Here is a 19,900-nt window from a genome sequence, read left to right on the forward strand (position 1 = left end):
AATACAAGTGAATGCTACTGAGAAAAGAGTCACATAGGGGAAAATGAGTGAGAAATTTCCATCCTTCTGACTTCTGCTTTGCAGATGCCAGAGCTCTCGACAAGCTGTGCTAAATGTCACAGGCTTTGATGGCTTCCTGCACTTTTTCTCTACAGCCACACACCAAGAAGGCTTTCCTGGTCCTGATAAGTCTATTGTGATGTAATATGCTGTTATCTTCATTGCTAACTTCCACCTGAAGTCATTTGTGCTGGTATTGGTATTTCTCTAATCATAATGACTACTTGAGTCATAAAGCTTTTAAATCCAGCCTCCAGCTCTTCCAAACTGGTCAGTGGTATGGGTCAGGTTATTTCTGGGAGAAAAAAAGACTCTTACTTTGAAAAAATGAGACCATTGTTCATCCTCCCAGTTCTTAATCAGAAAATAACTATGATAGTCCCATGCCTTGGTAATTAAGTGACCCAATTTTGGATCAATTCCCTCCAGTGACTATGTTATTGCCTCCTTGAATCCTGTTGCTATGGCATTTTCTCTTGTCTCAGGGTAACTAGTTTCATGGACCCTCTCAGTTAATAGGGAAGCTGTTCTAGTCATCTCTTATATGAGAAAGCACCTCTGTCTTCCCCTTAATGTCCCCCTTCTTGTCCTACCTATCCCTTTCTGCTCGAAGATGCAACAAAGAAAATGGAAAGGAAAAAACCCATGATTTAGGATGCGAGTGACCTGCAGTCTGATTCCCTTTGGAAATCCCTTGCTGGCTCGCCTCTCTCATCCTCTGTAACTCTCGTGGATAGAGGTTGCACGTTCTTAAACACCGTTAAAGGAGGGTGCTTAGTGCTACTGGTTTTCTAAACAGTTCTTATCAAAAAAAGAAGTCCTCTCCATAGCAATTTGTAGGCTTGAGGTAGGTAGATGGAAAAGTGAATACATACTCAGCCTCAAGTCGGGAAGATTTGAATTCACATCTAGCCTTAAGCACTGATTAGCTGTGTGATCTTGGACATGCCACTTGACCTCTGTCTGCCCCAGTTTCCTCAAGGGAAAAATGATATTAAAATAACCCCTACCTCCTAGGGTTGTGAGAATAAAATGAGATAATATTTTCAAGCATTTAGCACAGACATAGATGTACAGGGGCACACATGTCCATAGGTCATCTTCAGACAAGCAGGCTCTGAGTCTGAGCCTTGAATCACCAGGATGGAATTCTCTTCCTGCTTAGGGTTCATGGAAAGACACTTGGGAGATGCAGGAGGGGGAGGGGGAAATAGGGAGGGAGAGGAAAGAGGCTGTTATTGTGGTAGTCTCAAAGGGGGTATAAATAAGCAGCTGTGATCCCTGAAGCCAAGAACTAGAGCTAGCTCAGTTCAACAAAGCAACCACAGCCAGAACTCCAGCCTCCTGACGTACTGCCAAGATGCCACATGTCAGGCTGTTGGGCAGCTTTCTCTGCCTTCTCACTTTCACCTCTGCCTGCTACTTCCAGAACTGTCCAAAGGGAGGCAAGCGTTCCCTGTCTGGCATAGAGATGAGACAGGTATGACTGGCTAGGTCAGGGTTTCTCCTGTGAGTGTCAGGGAACCAGCAGATCTTTGTGAGGAGAGAGAGACTCTGGGCCTGACCGGCCCATCTAGTTGCCCTGGGGTAGTATATCTGTTTTGGGACGGGCCCCATGAAAACACGGGTGTATAGTGAGGTTAAGATTGAGGTGTAAGGGAAGTCAGAGGGAGGGACTTGAAAAGAGACACTGAAGAGAATACAGGAAAGAAGAGAGAAAAATAAATATGGAGAAGGAGGCAAAGTAAGATAAGTAGAAAAGGCAGAAAGAAGTAATAAAGGCAGAGAGAGGAAGGGGAGAGAAAATAATGTGAAATAGGCAGAAAGAAGCTATGGGGACAAAGAAGGGAGAGGTCTTAGGGTGAGGATTACCATGTGTTAGAGGGAAGCAGGCAAAGAAAAGATAGGCAAAAGAAAGCAAAGAGAATTAAGGTGAATCAGGATACATTGAAGTAATGGAAGGGGGAAAGGAGGAACGAAAGGAACAAGGGAGACCAAGGTATAAGAATGTAGAGGCTGCCTGTGGGTGCTTCACTGCTGTACTAGGAGAGTAGAACAGACTTCCTGGAGCCCTACAGGAGCTATCTCTGCAGAATCCAGCCCTAATGGGAACTTTAAAGAGGCAGCTAACTCTTCAGACACCTTCTTTTCCCAATGAGTAGGCCTTTAAGCTCACCAAAGATATGATTTTTCAGCTTCCATTTTAAGCTCAGAAGTCACCTCCTGAGTCACATGATAGGTAGAGAAGTGGAGTGAGGTCTTAGAGTTCCAGGGGAAAAAAAAGCAGTGCCAGCTCTTAGGGTAACTTTGCTTGCGTCCAGGAAGTTCTGTTGGACTTCCTTCAAGGGATCTCTTCTGCGAGGACTCCTGAGCATATGAAAGATGTAGTTCTCCCAAACCCCTGCCCCAGCACCTGGTGCTTCTGGCCTTTCCTAGGGAGGAACCAATTCCTTTGCTCTATCCTCCTTTAAACTATTAACTGCTGGTCGCTTCAGTACCCTGGCCAGCGTCCAGGCAAAGGAGGCTAAGTAGTTTATCTTCCTATCTCAGCCTTTCTCTCTTTCTCCTTCACTTGCTCTATCCATCTTTCAATATTTCATCAAGATAGGAAAGTCCAAAGCCAGTTTCCAGTGAACTGAGAAAGTTATAGTGGCAGAAAAGAGGTGAGTGAACAATTCCATCTTCACCCAAAAAGGAAAGCCAGAAAAACAGACTTTCCTAAGCAGAATACAGGTAGGTGGGTGAGTAGGCTGGGAAAAGGAAACACAGATCCCCAAACCTGACTTCCTGTAGGCAGCTCTTATAGAAGGAGTAGGTCCCCCAGGGGTTAGGCAGGGTTCCTAGGAGACAACTGAAGAGAAGGGAAGAGGGGAGAGCAGGATTAAGACAGTAGGAAAAAATGAAAAGAAAGACTAGAGAAGCAGGGAGAGGAAAAGGGTATTAAAGAGAAAAGAGAGAATGGGAGAAGGAAGAAAGGAGAATATATAAGGGGATGAGAGCGGAAAGAGAAGATACTAGAAACAGAGAAGAGGATTAAGGGAAGCTTAAGAGAGGAGGGAGGGAGAAGACAAAGGAAATTTGAAGATGGTATGGCATTAAAATAAAGATAAGAAGGGACAAGAGGAAGGGGTGGGAAGAATTGGGATACAGAGAAGACAAGTGTGAAAGGTGGGGGAAAATGGACACATTCTTACAGAGGACAGAGACTGTGTATTTGCTAACCCTGGTTCCTCCCTATAGTGCCCCTCGTGTGGTCCTGGGAGCAAAGGACGATGCTTTGGGCCCAGCATCTGCTGTGGGAATGAAATAGGCTGCTACATGGGCACTGCTGAGAGCCAGAAATGCCATGAAGAGAACCACCTGCCCTCCCCATGCCAGGCTGCCCAGAAGCCCTGTGGGAATAAAGGGCGCTGTGCTATTGCTGGGATCTGCTGTAATCATGGTAATGAGGAGAGCCCCAGTTCCTTGCTCCTCCTGAGAATGTTTTTGAAGTTTCTTAGTTTTTTGAGATGAAAATTATTTACCTTTTTAGTTTAATTTTATTTTTGGAAGGGTATTCCTTTAATAAAAAGTACTTCATCAATTAAAAAAATCACCCTTATTTTCTCTGCTAGTAACAACTCTAAGACATAAGGACAAGGGCTAGACAAACAGGGTTGAGTGACTTGCCCAGAGACACCCAGCTAGAAAATGTCTGAGGCCAGATTTGAACCCAGGTCCTCCCAACTTCAGTCCTGATACTTTATCTATTGAGCCACCTAGCTGCCCCACCGTTGCTGCTTATTTGATAACTGATAATATTGCTGCTTACTTGGATGATTTTGTAGTTGTTAGTCAAAGTGCCACAGTGGATAGAGAACTGGCTTTATGTTCAGAAAGACTTGGGTCCAAGTTCTCCTTCTGACACATAGTTGCTGTGTGACCCTAGATAAGTTATTTACCTTTTCAATGGCCCAGGCAGAGTTCTAATACTGTTAAGTTACACAGTAAGTGTCAATTTGCATTGACCCTATGACAATGAAATGAAAAGTTTAGTGAAAAATTGTTGATGCATGCTGTTTAGTTATAATTTTCTGTATTTGTGTAGCTGTTTAATTGTCCCCTGGTCCTGCATGCTTGCTTGCTTCCTCTTGAGTTATTGATTTGCCAAATACAATTTTAACTGCAAATTGATTCAAACAGATTTTTAGAATGATGTCATGAAGCAAGACATATTGAACCACACTGAGATCTTTCATTCCTAGGGGATGTCAGAATGATCTATTCAAAGATTTGGGAAGATGTTCAGTGCTCTCTAACAAATTCCAAGAGGGTTTTCCTATCTGGACTGTGGTGGTGGTTGTGGTAGGAGTGGTGGTGGTGGTGTGTTTGTGTGTGTGGGGGGGGGTATGGGTGTTAGCATGTCTTTAAAATTGTCTAATGTAGAGACAGAAGAAATTAGGGATCATTATATCTCCCTCCCTCTGGAAGAGTAGAATCTGAATTTTTATGAATCAGGAAATGAGGGGATGGGGGGAAGGGAAAGAATGAACAAGCTGAACAGTTGCTTCAATTGGAAAAAAATACTTTCTCTCCAGAGACTGATGGGCTTAGACCTCCCGCTCCACAGGAAAGCCACAGACCTAGTTTAGGGTCCTCAGAAATGGCTCCCTCTCCTTATAATCATTTCAGCCTAAGTCCTCTATTTTTTAAACCCTTATCTTCTGTCTTAGAATAAATACTGCATATTGATTCTAAGGCAGAAGATCAGTAAGGGCTAGACAATTGGGGTTAAGTGACTTGCCCAGGGTCATACATCTAGGAAGTATCTGAATCCAGATTTGAACCTAGGACCTCCTGTTTGAGCTACTCAGCTGCCCCCCTAAATCCTCTATTCACTTTATTGGAGAATACTTCAGACAACAAAAGAGAAGGTTAGTGCCTTCCCCAGATCTTATCTGACTACCAAATCACAACATTTTCCATTATATCCATTTGGATCTCAAAGAAAAACTTACCAGAATGGAGGAGGAAAGGTGTGCTCAGATGCAAGCTGGAATATCTGGGTTAACCTCCTGCTTCTTCTCAGGGATCCTAAGTTATAAACTGAGGGCAGGGATCTTGTGTTATCTAAATACTGTATCTCCCCCTGGAGCTAGTATAGGGTTCTGAATGCTGGAGGCATTTAACTGGTTTGTGGAAGATCAAATGTCAAAATTGAAAGCAATGAAAGATATTTGAAGCAAATGTTTTAAGCCCTGAACACATCTAGATAAATCAATCCACCTTCAAGTGTGACTAATGAGGATCCTAGGGACTCACCCACCTTGAGGGTGGTCACTGGAAATTGGGATTACATCCCTGAGACCTGGAAAAAAGGCCAGATAGGCCATGTAGGACTCACCTCTGGGCCAGCTGGTCCTAAGAATGAATCCTGCTCAAAGAAACTCTTCCTCAGGTAAGGGAAGTGTCCTCCCTTCCCCAATAATCTTTCTGTCTTCTTGCTCCTGAGCACCATCCCACCTCAAATGTCCAGGCTAATTCAGGAAAATATCACAGCCTCCCAGATCTACTTTATTTGCCATTTTTAACAGAAATGCTTCTTTCTGTGACCCAACTTTATATAATCCTTATTTTTTCCTTTGCTGTTCCCACAGAGAGCTGTACGGCAGAGCCAGCCTGCTCGGAGGACCCTGGCAGCCGGAGGAGGGCAAAGGCCAGTGAAAAGAGCAGTTGGACCCAGCTGGATGGGCCAGCCAGTGCCTTCCTGCTACACCAAGTGCAGATGTCAGACCAGCACAGGGGAGACCTGCAGCTTCCTAAAGAGGAAGCTATCTATTGATAATTCTTCTGATGAGGAGCCACTCCTCTCTCCAGCATGCCACCTCTGATCCTCCCCAGTCCCACCCTTCAGTGTCTCTAGAAAATAAAGGTCCTTAGTTATTCTGGGCTTTTGGACTCTGTCTTTTAATGTGTGAGTGGGATGAGGTGGTGGGGAATCTCTTTGGAAATTGAGACTTTTCCTTCATTGAAAGTCTTTGAGCAGAATTTCTGCTGTTTCTGTTCAAACAGCTTATCAACAAAGTATTTGGTTTTTTTAAACCTTTACCTTCCATCTTAGGATCAATACTATGTGTTGGTTCCTAAGCAGAAGTGCAGTAAGGGATTAAGTGAATTTTTTCAAGGTCACACAGCTAGGAAGTGTCTGAGTCCAGGTTTAAAGTTAGGACCCTCTGTCTTCAGGCCTGGCTATCAATTCATGGAGCCACTTAGCTGCCCCTACAAATATTTGTTAAACACTTAAAAGTCCCTTAACCCTCCTGAGCCTCATTTTCCTCATCTGTAAAATGGAAAGGTTGGACCAGGTGGCCTCTGAAGTCCCTTTCTGCTATAGGTCCTGCTGTATGCCAGGTACAGGAAATAGGAATACAAAAGTACAACAATATGTACTCTCAGCAACTGTTCCTGGAGTCAAGAAGACCTGAGTTCAAAGCTTCAGGTGTACCTAGGTGGCTAAGTGGATTGAGAACCAGGGCCAAAGACAGGAGGTCCTGGGTTCAAATCTGACCTCAGACACTTCCAAGCTGTGTGCCCTGGGCGAATAACTCAATCCCAATTGCCTAGTCCTAATTGCTCTTTTGCCTTGGAACTGATACTTAGTATTGATTCTAAGATGGAAGGCAAGGGTTAAAGGAAGAATAAGTTTATAGTGGCAGCTAGGTGGCTCAGTGGATAGAGATCCAGGCCTAGAGACAGGAAGTCCTGGGTTCAAATATGGCCTCAGACACTTCCTAGCTGTGTGACCCTGAGGAAGTCCCTTAGTTTCCATTGTCTAGTCCCTATTGCTCTTCTTCCTTAGAAGCAATACTCAGTACTGATTCTAAGACAAAAGATAAGGATTTTTAAAAAATCCAGCATCCGAGCCTTATTTGCTGTGTGATACTGGGCAAGTCACTTAACCTCTGTTGCTTTAGTTTTCTTGTCTGTAAATTGGAGACAGTAAGAGCATCTATTTCCCAGGATTGTTATGAGGATCAAGTGATAATATTTGAAGGACCAAATAAGTTAATATTTGTATAAAGAGAGTAGTAGAGTGCCTGGCACATAGTAGGCCCTTAATAAATGCTTATTCCCTTCGCTGCTCTCTCCCCCCCCCAAACCGCCCAGTTCTCATTTAAAAGGAATGACTTGAATAGAGCTTTGGGACTCCATGAGGCAGAGGAGAGTAGGTGGTGTACTTCAAGAAGTAGGGAAGAGAGCCTGTGAAAAGCCCCAAAGATGGGGAATGGAATGTCATGTGTGAGGAACAGAAAGCCAGTTTGACTGGGCCATAGAGCTGGCGGAAGGGAATAATAACATGTATTAAAACTGGAAATGTAGGGGGCAGCTGGGTAGCTCAGTGGATTTAGAGCCAGGCCTAGAGATGGGAGGTCCTAGGTTCAAATTTGGCCTCAGACACTTCCCAGCTGTGTGACCCTGGGCAAGTCACTTGACCCCCATTGCCTACCCTTACCACTCTTTTGCCTTGGAGCCAATACACAGTGTTGACTCCAAGACGGAAGGTAAGGGTTTTTAAAAAAAAAAAAACTGGAAATGTAGGTTAGAGATATGTTGTGAAAGGCTTGAAATGCAGAAGGAATTTGTAGTTGATCCTGAAGGCAGGAAGAAGCCACTGTCCATGGTCCTGAGCAGAGCAGTGAGTGAATTCATCAGACAAGTCCTTGGGCAACTATGGAGAGGATGGGTTAGAGATGGGAGAGACTAGAGCAGCAAGATTAGTGCAGAGAATATTGCAAGAGCCACAGTGAGGTCTGGAAAGAGAATGGCTATGGGGTGAGGAGAGCAAAAGGGATTGAAGAGAAGGAAATGTCTGAGGCCAGATTTGAATCTAGGAACTCCCGTCTCAAGGCAGTATTCTTTATCTTAAATCCTTCAGAATTGTCCCAGATCATTGCAATGCTGAAAGTAGCTAAGACTTTCACAGTTGATCATTCCATAATATTGCTGCTGTTACAATGTACAATGTTCTTCTCATTCTGCTTATTTCACTCTCAGTTCATGTAGGTCTTTCCAGCTCTTCCTGAAATCATCTTGTTCACCATTCCTTATAGCACAAGAATATTCCATCACCATCACATACCACACTTGTTCAGCCATTCCCCAGTTGATGGACATTCCTTTCATTTTCCTATTCTTTGCCACCACAAAAAGAGCAGCTATAAATATTTTTCTACAAGTAGGTCCCTTCCGCCATTTTTATGATCTCTTTGGGATACAGACCTTTATTTACAGGTGGTGGTAGTTAGTGGTGGTATTTACAGGGTCAAAGGGTATGAACAGTTTAGTAGCCCTTTGGGCACAGTTCCAAATTACCCTCCAGAATAGGTGGATGAGTTCACAACTCCACCAACAATGCATTAGTTCTAACTTGGATCATTTTAAGAAGTAAGGTGTATGGTGCAGTGGTCCACACCTGCTACAAGGTAGAGTGAGGCTAGTGGAACACTTGAGCTCTAGAGTTCTGAGCTGCAATAGGGTTAAAGTCAATCCCTACTAAGTTTGGTACCAACATACAGGGGATGACCAGGTTGCCAAAGGAAGAGAAAATTGGTCCAGGTGAGAACTGGAGAAGGTCAAAGCTTTGGTACTGAATCAGTTCTGGGATGGAGACAGTCAGTGGTTGCTATAATTGCAGCCTGATGGAGATAGGAGACCCAGTCTCCAAAAAAAAAAATAAGGACATGGATTTTTCAGTTATGAAACTTCCTTATGTTATCACTGATCCCAATTCTTTTTTCTACTTCTTGATCTGGGCTGTAGTGGAGGAAGGAAAAACTGGGAAATATAATGTAAATATGCTAAGGGGGAAAATAACCTTTCTGATTCCTGCAATTTTTCACACTGACAATGAAAAAGGACTAACTTTATACCTCAAAAATGATTCAGGTTAAATTATTTTTCACATAGATTTCTTGTGATAGAAATGAGTTTCACCTGTTTTAATATGCTAACATAGTCAATGATGGGACCCTGAAGATCTTCTTGACCTTTTGCCTTCCCTTTCAACACCTTTCTGTAATTCCCTAAGTACTTGCTATTGCATCTGGAATAGTGGAAAATTTTCTGCTCTGATACTGAGATCACTCATTCTACACTTTCCTCATATTTCTGTCCCCAGTTCTCCAGCACAGCAGGCAAGGTAGGAATGGAAGATACAGAAGGGATGCCTATTAGCTGTCTTTTTCTTTCTCCTGTCAGTTCAGATTGGTACTCTTACTTCCTAACACATGCTCTTCTATCCAGTGATATTGGCTTCCTGGCTATTCCAGGAACAAGATACTTCATCTCTCAGCTCTGGACATTTTCTCTGGCTATCCTCCATGCCTGGAAAGCTATCCCTCCTCTCCTCCAATTACTGACCTCCCTTGGCTTCCTTTAAGTCTCATCTAAAATCCCATTTTTTACAGTTGAATTTCCCTAACTAACCTGTCTTAATTCTAGTGCTCTCTCTATCTTAATTACTTCCTATGTATTCTGTATATAGCTTGCTTTGTATATATGTGTTGCATGCTGTCTCTCTCTTTAGACTGTAAGCTCTTTTAAGGCAGGGATTATCTTTTGCTTGTTTTTGTATCACCAGCACTTAGCAGAGTGCCTGGCACATTGTTGTTGTTCACTATGTCTGACTCTTTTGGGAGTTTAGTTGGCAAAGATACTGGAGTGGTTTGTCATTTCCTTTCCTAACCTAGCACATCCTAGGTGGTTAATAAATGTTGATTGACTGATCGAGTATGCTTTTCTCCTCTGACATTCTTGGTTTGATAGTGCTGAGAAGAGACCTCTGGTGCCAACTGAAGGCTACAATAAAAGGAAATTCTAATGTTCCTTCCCTAACGATAGAATTACTCCTTGTACTGACCACAGCCCTTTCTCCTTGCAGCAGAAATAGATCTCAGGTTAGGTCTTAGGTTTTATTTTTTCCTTGGTCAAAAGAACATGCAAATTCTGGCCCCTTGATAAAATGCAAGTCTTGTTTCTTTCCAGGTAAAAACTGGGATGTCTCCTCCTTCTGTTGTCCAATAGCTTCTTCAGAACAGGGAGCAGGAGGCATTAGATTGAGTGATTGACAGCCTAAGAAGTCAAGGCATCCTTGTACCAGCTAATTCTCTTTATAATACTCTCATCTTGTCAGGAATGAAAGTAGAAAAAAACAAATCCTGATTTCTCGAATTTGTGACTGATCAATAATTTTGTTATTCACAACCATCTGATTGTTTCCAAACTGGCTTCTATTATTTCTGATACTCCAACTGAAAAATGCTTCATGTGCTTGGACCTTTCTAATGCTTTCATTTCCCCCTTACCATGCTCCTTCCCATTCCTATTTCCCCTGATCACCAATATCTGTTTGTTTCCCAGTTGGCTTCTGCTCAGCTGACCCAGAGCAGATTTCCTCCAGGTTCTGTGAGGGCCTTTTCTCTACAGCCACACACCAAGAAGGCTTTCCTGGTCCTGATAAGTCTATCATGATATAACACACAGTTATCCTCATTGCTAACTTCCACCAGAAGTCATTTGTGCCGAGAGGTGGGATGTTGTGGTGAAAATGAAATGAAAACTAGCCAGAATGCAAGTGGAATTGCAGAGGCTGTTCTCTCTGGTGCCATGTGCTGATTTTTATATTTATGCCCTTTTTTCTTTATGATCTCATACAGGTTTTGATTTTCCCATACATTCAAAATCACATATTAGCTTTTGAAATATCATATGATTGGCATTTACTAATTATCCTACTGTGGTTAAACAAAGAAGCAAGCTTGGTCAAGAATTATTCATTATGAAATGGCTTAGTTGGAACTTTATTATTTTCAGCCATCCATAAGGTACAAGAACATCATTTCCTAGCTAAGCATAATGGTAGATTATATTTTAACTAATTAAATCATGCATATTCTTACTTTATGCTATTCATACCTATCATCAACCAAGAAGATAGTTATGGTAGTTGATTACATCAAATAAGATACAATAATATCAGTCTGGTCCAAATTTTGTTCCTATTATATTCTTTCATTTTTCACTATTTTTCAAAAGTATGTTTGCTGTTTTTTCTGCTACAGGCTTAATAAGAATGCAGTTCTGGAAGGGTGATCCTGTGCTAATTTGTCATTCCCCTCTTTTCCTTGTGTTTCACTGTTTCCTTGGTCCGTGGGAGTTTGGGAACAAACCCAGGCCAGGTACATTCTTGCTGGGGATTTTAGAAACTTGCATTAACTCACTAACTGCTGGTTTATTGCAGGGATGATTCTAGGGGAAGTTTCTGTATTATGGGGGTTTCTTTAGGGGTTTATTTTGGCATAGTGAGTAGTCTGTGACTGTGGTTGTTCTTGCCATGAGCCTGCATTGTTTTCCTGTGTCTCCCTGGGGCTGAATAAGGATACTGATTGCAATAGTTTTAATACAAGTGAATGCTACTGAGAAAAGAGTCACATAGGGGAAAATGAGTGAGAAATTTCCATCCTTCTGACTTCTGCTTTGCAGATGCCAGAGCTCTCGACAAGCTGTGCTAAATGTCACAGGCTTTGATGGCTTCCTGCACTTTTTCTCTACAGCCACACACCAAGAAGGCTTTCCTGGTCCTGATAAGTCTATTGTGATGTAATATGCTGTTATCTTCATTGCTAACTTCCACCTGAAGTCATTTGTGCTGGTATTGGTATTTCTCTAATCATAATGACTACTTGAGTCATAAAGCTTTTAAATCCAGCCTCCAGCTCTTCCAAACTGGTCAGTGGTATGGGTCAGGTTATTTCTGGGAGAAAAAAAGACTCTTACTTTGAAAAAATGAGACCATTGTTCATCCTCCCAGTTCTTAATCAGAAAATAACTATGATAGTCCCATGCCTTGGTAATTAAGTGACCCAATTTTGGATCAATTCCCTCCAGTGACTATGTTATTGCCTCCTTGAATCCTGTTGCTATGGCATTTTCTCTTGTCTCAGGGTAACTAGTTTCATGGACCCTCTCAGTTAATAGGGAAGCTGTTCTAGTCATCTCTTATATGAGAAAGCACCTCTGTCTTCCCCTTAATGTCCCCCTTCTTGTCCTACCTATCCCTTTCTGCTCGAAGATGCAACAAAGAAAATGGAAAGGAAAAAACCCATGATTTAGGATGCGAGTGACCTGCAGTCTGATTCCCTTTGGAAATCCCTTGCTGGCTCGCCTCTCTCATCCTCTGTAACTCTCGTGGATAGAGGTTGCACGTTCTTAAACACCGTTAAAGGAGGGTGCTTAGTGCTACTGGTTTTCTAAACAGTTCTTATCAAAAAAAGAAGTCCTCTCCATAGCAATTTGTAGGCTTGAGGTAGGTAGATGGAAAAGTGAATACATACTCAGCCTCAAGTCGGGAAGATTTGAATTCACATCTAGCCTTAAGCACTGATTAGCTGTGTGATCTTGGACATGCCACTTGACCTCTGTCTGCCCCAGTTTCCTCAAGGGAAAAATGATATTAAAATAACCCCTACCTCCTAGGGTTGTGAGAATAAAATGAGATAATATTTTCAAGCATTTAGCACAGACATAGATGTACAGGGGCACACATGTCCATAGGTCATCTTCAGACAAGCAGGCTCTGAGTCTGAGCCTTGAATCACCAGGATGGAATTCTCTTCCTGCTTAGGGTTCATGGAAAGACACTTGGGAGATGCAGGAGGGGGAGGGGGAAATAGGGAGGGAGAGGAAAGAGGCTGTTATTGTGGTAGTCTCAAAGGGGGTATAAATAAGCAGCTGTGATCCCTGAAGCCAAGAACTAGAGCTAGCTCAGTTCAACAAAGCAACCACAGCCAGAACTCCAGCCTCCTGACGTACTGCCAAGATGCCACATGTCAGGCTGTTGGGCAGCTTTCTCTGCCTTCTCACTTTCACCTCTGCCTGCTACTTCCAGAACTGTCCAAAGGGAGGCAAGCGTTCCCTGTCTGGCATAGAGATGAGACAGGTATGACTGGCTAGGTCAGGGTTTCTCCTGTGAGTGTCAGGGAACCAGCAGATCTTTGTGAGGAGAGAGAGACTCTGGGCCTGACCGGCCCATCTAGTTGCCCTGGGGTAGTATATCTGTTTTGGGACGGGCCCCATGAAAACACGGGTGTATAGTGAGGTTAAGATTGAGGTGTAAGGGAAGTCAGAGGGAGGGACTTGAAAAGAGACACTGAAGAGAATACAGGAAAGAAGAGAGAAAAATAAATATGGAGAAGGAGGCAAAGTAAGATAAGTAGAAAAGGCAGAAAGAAGTAATAAAGGCAGAGAGAGGAAGGGGAGAGAAAATAATGTGAAATAGGCAGAAAGAAGCTATGGGGACAAAGAAGGGAGAGGTCTTAGGGTGAGGATTACCATGTGTTAGAGGGAAGCAGGCAAAGAAAAGATAGGCAAAAGAAAGCAAAGAGAATTAAGGTGAATCAGGATACATTGAAGTAATGGAAGGGGGAAAGGAGGAACGAAAGGAACAAGGGAGACCAAGGTATAAGAATGTAGAGGCTGCCTGTGGGTGCTTCACTGCTGTACTAGGAGAGTAGAACAGACTTCCTGGAGCCCTACAGGAGCTATCTCTGCAGAATCCAGCCCTAATGGGAACTTTAAAGAGGCAGCTAACTCTTCAGACACCTTCTTTTCCCAATGAGTAGGCCTTTAAGCTCACCAAAGATATGATTTTTCAGCTTCCATTTTAAGCTCAGAAGTCACCTCCTGAGTCACATGATAGGTAGAGAAGTGGAGTGAGGTCTTAGAGTTCCAGGGGAAAAAAAAGCAGTGCCAGCTCTTAGGGTAACTTTGCTTGCGTCCAGGAAGTTCTGTTGGACTTCCTTCAAGGGATCTCTTCTGCGAGGACTCCTGAGCATATGAAAGATGTAGTTCTCCCAAACCCCTGCCCCAGCACCTGGTGCTTCTGGCCTTTCCTAGGGAGGAACCAATTCCTTTGCTCTATCCTCCTTTAAACTATTAACTGCTGGTCGCTTCAGTACCCTGGCCAGCGTCCAGGCAAAGGAGGCTAAGTAGTTTATCTTCCTATCTCAGCCTTTCTCTCTTTCTCCTTCACTTGCTCTATCCATCTTTCAATATTTCATCAAGATAGGAAAGTCCAAAGCCAGTTTCCAGTGAACTGAGAAAGTTATAGTGGCAGAAAAGAGGTGAGTGAACAATTCCATCTTCACCCAAAAAGGAAAGCCAGAAAAACAGACTTTCCTAAGCAGAATACAGGTAGGTGGGTGAGTAGGCTGGGAAAAGGAAACACAGATCCCCAAACCTGACTTCCTGTAGGCAGCTCTTATAGAAGGAGTAGGTCCCCCAGGGGTTAGGCAGGGTTCCTAGGAGACAACTGAAGAGAAGGGAAGAGGGGAGAGCAGGATTAAGACAGTAGGAAAAAATGAAAAGAAAGACTAGAGAAGCAGGGAGAGGAAAAGGGTATTAAAGAGAAAAGAGAGAATGGGAGAAGGAAGAAAGGAGAATATATAAGGGGATGAGAGCGGAAAGAGAAGATACTAGAAACAGAGAAGAGGATTAAGGGAAGCTTAAGAGAGGAGGGAGGGAGAAGACAAAGGAAATTTGAAGATGGTATGGCATTAAAATAAAGATAAGAAGGGACAAGAGGAAGGGGTGGGAAGAATTGGGATACAGAGAAGACAAGTGTGAAAGGTGGGGGAAAATGGACACATTCTTACAGAGGACAGAGACTGTGTATTTGCTAACCCTGGTTCCTCCCTATAGTGCCCCTCGTGTGGTCCTGGGAGCAAAGGACGATGCTTTGGGCCCAGCATCTGCTGTGGGAATGAAATAGGCTGCTACATGGGCACTGCTGAGAGCCAGAAATGCCATGAAGAGAACCACCTGCCCTCCCCATGCCAGGCTGCCCAGAAGCCCTGTGGGAATAAAGGGCGCTGTGCTATTGCTGGGATCTGCTGTAATCATGGTAATGAGGAGAGCCCCAGTTCCTTGCTCCTCCTGAGAATGTTTTTGAAGTTTCTTAGTTTTTTGAGATGAAAATTATTTACCTTTTTAGTTTAATTTTATTTTTGGAAGGGTATTCCTTTAATAAAAAGTACTTCATCAATTAAAAAAATCACCCTTATTTTCTCTGCTAGTAACAACTCTAAGACATAAGGACAAGGGCTAGACAAACAGGGTTGAGTGACTTGCCCAGAGACACCCAGCTAGAAAATGTCTGAGGCCAGATTTGAACCCAGGTCCTCCCAACTTCAGTCCTGATACTTTATCTATTGAGCCACCTAGCTGCCCCACCGTTGCTGCTTATTTGATAACTGATAATATTGCTGCTTACTTGGATGATTTTGTAGTTGTTAGTCAAAGTGCCACAGTGGATAGAGAACTGGCTTTATGTTCAGAAAGACTTGGGTCCAAGTTCTCCTTCTGACACATAGTTGCTGTGTGACCCTAGATAAGTTATTTACCTTTTCAATGGCCCAGGCAGAGTTCTAATACTGTTAAGTTACACAGTAAGTGTCAATTTGCATTGACCCTATGACAATGAAATGAAAAGTTTAGTGAAAAATTGTTGATGCATGCTGTTTAGTTATAATTTTCTGTATTTGTGTAGCTGTTTAATTGTCCCCTGGTCCTGCATGCTTGCTTGCTTCCTCTTGAGTTATTGATTTGCCAAATACAATTTTAACTGCAAATTGATTCAAACAGATTTTTAGAATGATGTCATGAAGCAAGACATATTGAACCACACTGAGATCTTTCATTCCTAGGGGATGTCAGAATGATCTATTCAAAGATTTGGGAAGATGTTCAGTGCTCTCTAACAAATTCCAAGAGGGTTTTCCTATCTGGACTGTGGTGGTGGTTGTGGTAGGAGTGGTGGTGGTGGTGTGTTTGTGTGTGTGGGGGGGGGTATGGGTGTTAGCATGTCTTTAAAATTGTCTAATGTAGAGACAGAAGAAATTAGGGATCATTATATCTCCCTCCCTCTGGAAGAGTAGAATCTGAATTTTTATGAATCAGGAAATGAGGGGATGGGGGGAAGGGAAAGAATGAACAAGCTGAACAGTTGCTTCAATTGGAAAAAAATACTTTCTCTCCAGAGACTGATGGGCTTAGACCTCCCGCTCCACAGGAAAGCCACAGACCTAGTTTAGGGTCCTCAGAAATGGCTCCCTCTCCTTATAATCATTTCAGCCTAAGTCCTCTATTTTTTAAACCCTTATCTTCTGTCTTAGAATAAATACTGCATATTGATTCTAAGGCAGAAGATCAGTAAGGGCTAGACAATTGGGGTTAAGTGACTTGCCCAGGGTCATACATCTAGGAAGTATCTGAATCCAGATTTGAACCTAGGACCTCCTGTTTGAGCTACTCAGCTGCCCCCCTAAATCCTCTATTCACTTTATTGGAGAATACTTCAGACAACAAAAGAGAAGGTTAGTGCCTTCCCCAGATCTTATCTGACTACCAAATCACAACATTTTCCATTATATCCATTTGGATCTCAAAGAAAAACTTACCAGAATGGAGGAGGAAAGGTGTGCTCAGATGCAAGCTGGAATATCTGGGTTAACCTCCTGCTTCTTCTCAGGGATCCTAAGTTATAAACTGAGGGCAGGGATCTTGTGTTATCTAAATACTGTATCTCCCCCTGGAGCTAGTATAGGGTTCTGAATGCTGGAGGCATTTAACTGGTTTGTGGAAGATCAAATGTCAAAATTGAAAGCAATGAAAGATATTTGAAGCAAATGTTTTAAGCCCTGAACACATCTAGATAAATCAATCCACCTTCAAGTGTGACTAATGAGGATCCTAGGGACTCACCCACCTTGAGGGTGGTCACTGGAAATTGGGATTACATCCCTGAGACCTGGAAAAAAGGCCAGATAGGCCATGTAGGACTCACCTCTGGGCCAGCTGGTCCTAAGAATGAATCCTGCTCAAAGAAACTCTTCCTCAGGTAAGGGAAGTGTCCTCCCTTCCCCAATAATCTTTCTGTCTTCTTGCTCCTGAGCACCATCCCACCTCAAATGTCCAGGCTAATTCAGGAAAATATCACAGCCTCCCAGATCTACTTTATTTGCCATTTTTAACAGAAATGCTTCTTTCTGTGACCCAACTTTATATAATCCTTATTTTTTCCTTTGCTGTTCCCACAGAGAGCTGTACGGCAGAGCCAGCCTGCTCGGAGGACCCTGGCAGCCGGAGGAGGGCAAAGGCCAGTGAAAAGAGCAGTTGGACCCAGCTGGATGGGCCAGCCAGTGCCTTCCTGCTACACCAAGTGCAGATGTCAGACCAGCACAGGGGAGACCTGCAGCTTCCTAAAGAGGAAGCTATCTATTGATAATTCTTCTGATGAGGAGCCACTCCTCTCTCCAGCATGCCACCTCTGATCCTCCCCAGTCCCACCCTTCAGTGTCTCTAGAAAATAAAGGTCCTTAGTTATTCTGGGCTTTTGGACTCTGTCTTTTAATGTGTGAGTGGGATGAGGTGGTGGGGAATCTCTTTGGAAATTGAGACTTTTCCTTCATTGAAAGTCTTTGAGCAGAATTTCTGCTGTTTCTGTTCAAACAGCTTATCAACAAAGTATTTGGTTTTTTTAAACCTTTACCTTCCATCTTAGGATCAATACTATGTGTTGGTTCCTAAGCAGAAGTGCAGTAAGGGATTAAGTGAATTTTTTCAAGGTCACACAGCTAGGAAGTGTCTGAGTCCAGGTTTAAAGTTAGGACCCTCTGTCTTCAGGCCTGGCTATCAATTCATGGAGCCACTTAGCTGCCCCTACAAATATTTGTTAAACACTTAAAAGTCCCTTAACCCTCCTGAGCCTCATTTTCCTCATCTGTAAAATGGAAAGGTTGGACCAGGTGGCCTCTGAAGTCCCTTTCTGCTATAGGTCCTGCTGTATGCCAGGTACAGGAAATAGGAATACAAAAGTACAACAATATGTACTCTCAGCAACTGTTCCTGGAGTCAAGAAGACCTGAGTTCAAAGCTTCAGGTGTACCTAGGTGGCTAAGTGGATTGAGAACCAGGGCCAAAGACAGGAGGTCCTGGGTTCAAATCTGACCTCAGACACTTCCAAGCTGTGTGCCCTGGGCGAATAACTCAATCCCAATTGCCTAGTCCTAATTGCTCTTTTGCCTTGGAACTGATACTTAGTATTGATTCTAAGATGGAAGGCAAGGGTTAAAGGAAGAATAAGTTTATAGTGGCAGCTAGGTGGCTCAGTGGATAGAGATCCAGGCCTAGAGACAGGAAGTCCTGGGTTCAAATATGGCCTCAGACACTTCCTAGCTGTGTGACCCTGAGGAAGTCCCTTAGTTTCCATTGTCTAGTCCCTATTGCTCTTCTTCCTTAGAAGCAATACTCAGTACTGATTCTAAGACAAAAGATAAGGATTTTTAAAAAATCCAGCATCCGAGCCTTATTTGCTGTGTGATACTGGGCAAGTCACTTAACCTCTGTTGCTTTAGTTTTCTTGTCTGTAAATTGGAGACAGTAAGAGCATCTATTTCCCAGGATTGTTATGAGGATCAAGTGATAATATTTGAAGGACCAAATAAGTTAATATTTGTATAAAGAGAGTAGTAGAGTGCCTGGCACATAGTAGGCCCTTAATAAATGCTTATTCCCTTCGCTGCTCTCTCCCCCCCCCAAACCGCCCAGTTCTCATTTAAAAGGAATGACTTGAATAGAGCTTTGGGACTCCATGAGGCAGAGGAGAGTAGGTGGTGTACTTCAAGAAGTAGGGAAGAGAGCCTGTGAAAAGCCCCAAAGATGGGGAATGGAATGTCATGTGTGAGGAACAGAAAGCCAGTTTGACTGGGCCATAGAGCTGGCGGAAGGGAATAATAACATGTATTAAAACTGGAAATGTAGGGGGCAGCTGGGTAGCTCAGTGGATTTAGAGCCAGGCCTAGAGATGGGAGGTCCTAGGTTCAAATTTGGCCTCAGACACTTCCCAGCTGTGTGACCCTGGGCAAGTCACTTGACCCCCATTGCCTACCCTTACCACTCTTTTGCCTTGGAGCCAATACACAGTGTTGACTCCAAGACGGAAGGTAAGGGTTTTTAAAAAAAAAAAAACTGGAAATGTAGGTTAGAGATATGTTGTGAAAGGCTTGAAATGCAGAAGGAATTTGTAGTTGATCCTGAAGGCAGGAAGAAGCCACTGTCCATGGTCCTGAGCAGAGCAGTGAGTGAATTCATCAGACAAGTCCTTGGGCAACTATGGAGAGGATGGGTTAGAGATGGGAGAGACTAGAGCAGCAAGATTAGTGCAGAGAATATTGCAAGAGCCACAGTGAGGTCTGGAAAGAGAATGGCTATGGGGTGAGGAGAGCAAAAGGGATTGAAGAGAAGGAAATGTCTGAGGCCAGATTTGAATCTAGGAACTCCCGTCTCAAGGCAGTATTCTTTATCTTAAATCCTTCAGAATTGTCCCAGATCATTGCAATGCTGAAAGTAGCTAAGACTTTCACAGTTGATCATTCCATAATATTGCTGCTGTTACAATGTACAATGTTCTTCTCATTCTGCTTATTTCACTCTCAGTTCATGTAGGTCTTTCCAGCTCTTCCTGAAATCATCTTGTTCACCATTCCTTATAGCACAAGAATATTCCATCACCATCACATACCACACTTGTTCAGCCATTCCCCAGTTGATGGACATTCCTTTCATTTTCCTATTCTTTGCCACCACAAAAAGAGCAGCTATAAATATTTTTCTACAAGTAGGTCCCTTCCGCCATTTTTATGATCTCTTTGGGATACAGACCTTTATTTACAGGTGGTGGTAGTTAGTGGTGGTATTTACAGGGTCAAAGGGTATGAACAGTTTAGTAGCCCTTTGGGCACAGTTC

The 19,900-nt window shown here is 43.2% G+C and overlaps 2 protein-coding genes across 2 annotated transcripts; both read left to right on the plus strand.

Annotated features, from left to right (window-relative positions):
* Positions 1–1,420: 1,420 nt before the first annotated feature.
* LOC123251391 (vasopressin-neurophysin 2-like) lies at positions 1,421–5,937 on the plus strand. The gene is made up of 3 exons (XM_044680642.1): positions 1,421–1,540; positions 3,301–3,502; positions 5,697–5,937. The coding sequence occupies exons 1-3, from the start codon at positions 1,421–1,423 to the stop codon at positions 5,879–5,881; spliced, it is 507 nt and encodes a 168-aa protein (XP_044536577.1). The 3' UTR covers positions 5,882–5,937.
* Positions 5,938–12,916: 6,979 nt separating this feature from the next.
* On the plus strand, positions 12,917–17,433 carry LOC123251430 (vasopressin-neurophysin 2-like). The gene is made up of 3 exons (XM_044680685.1): positions 12,917–13,036; positions 14,797–14,998; positions 17,193–17,433. Exons 1-3 carry the CDS (start codon positions 12,917–12,919, stop codon positions 17,375–17,377), a joined length of 507 nt encoding a protein of 168 aa, XP_044536620.1. The 3' UTR covers positions 17,378–17,433.
* Positions 17,434–19,900: the final 2,467 nt, after the last annotated feature.

This window comes from Gracilinanus agilis, chromosome 6 (assembly GCF_016433145.1).
Source record: "Gracilinanus agilis isolate LMUSP501 chromosome 6, AgileGrace, whole genome shotgun sequence".
Classification (NCBI taxonomy): domain Eukaryota; kingdom Metazoa; phylum Chordata; class Mammalia; order Didelphimorphia; family Didelphidae; genus Gracilinanus; species Gracilinanus agilis.

Bases quoted from the DNA above. Each gene is read 5' to 3' on its own strand.
- LOC123251430 (XM_044680685.1), top strand. From the start codon at position 12,917: ATGCCACATGTCAGGCTGTTGGGCAGCTTTCTCTGCCTTCTCACTTTC. The intron at 13,037-14,796 runs GTATGACTGGCT...TCCTCCCTATAG, and splicing joins CTGGCATAGAGATGAGACAG to TGCCCCTCGTGTGGTCCTGG. The intron at 14,999-17,192 runs GTAATGAGGAGA...CTGTTCCCACAG, and splicing joins TGGGATCTGCTGTAATCATG to AGAGCTGTACGGCAGAGCCA.
- LOC123251391 (XM_044680642.1), top strand. From the start codon at position 1,421: ATGCCACATGTCAGGCTGTTGGGCAGCTTTCTCTGCCTTCTCACTTTC. The intron at 1,541-3,300 runs GTATGACTGGCT...TCCTCCCTATAG, and splicing joins CTGGCATAGAGATGAGACAG to TGCCCCTCGTGTGGTCCTGG. The intron at 3,503-5,696 runs GTAATGAGGAGA...CTGTTCCCACAG, and splicing joins TGGGATCTGCTGTAATCATG to AGAGCTGTACGGCAGAGCCA.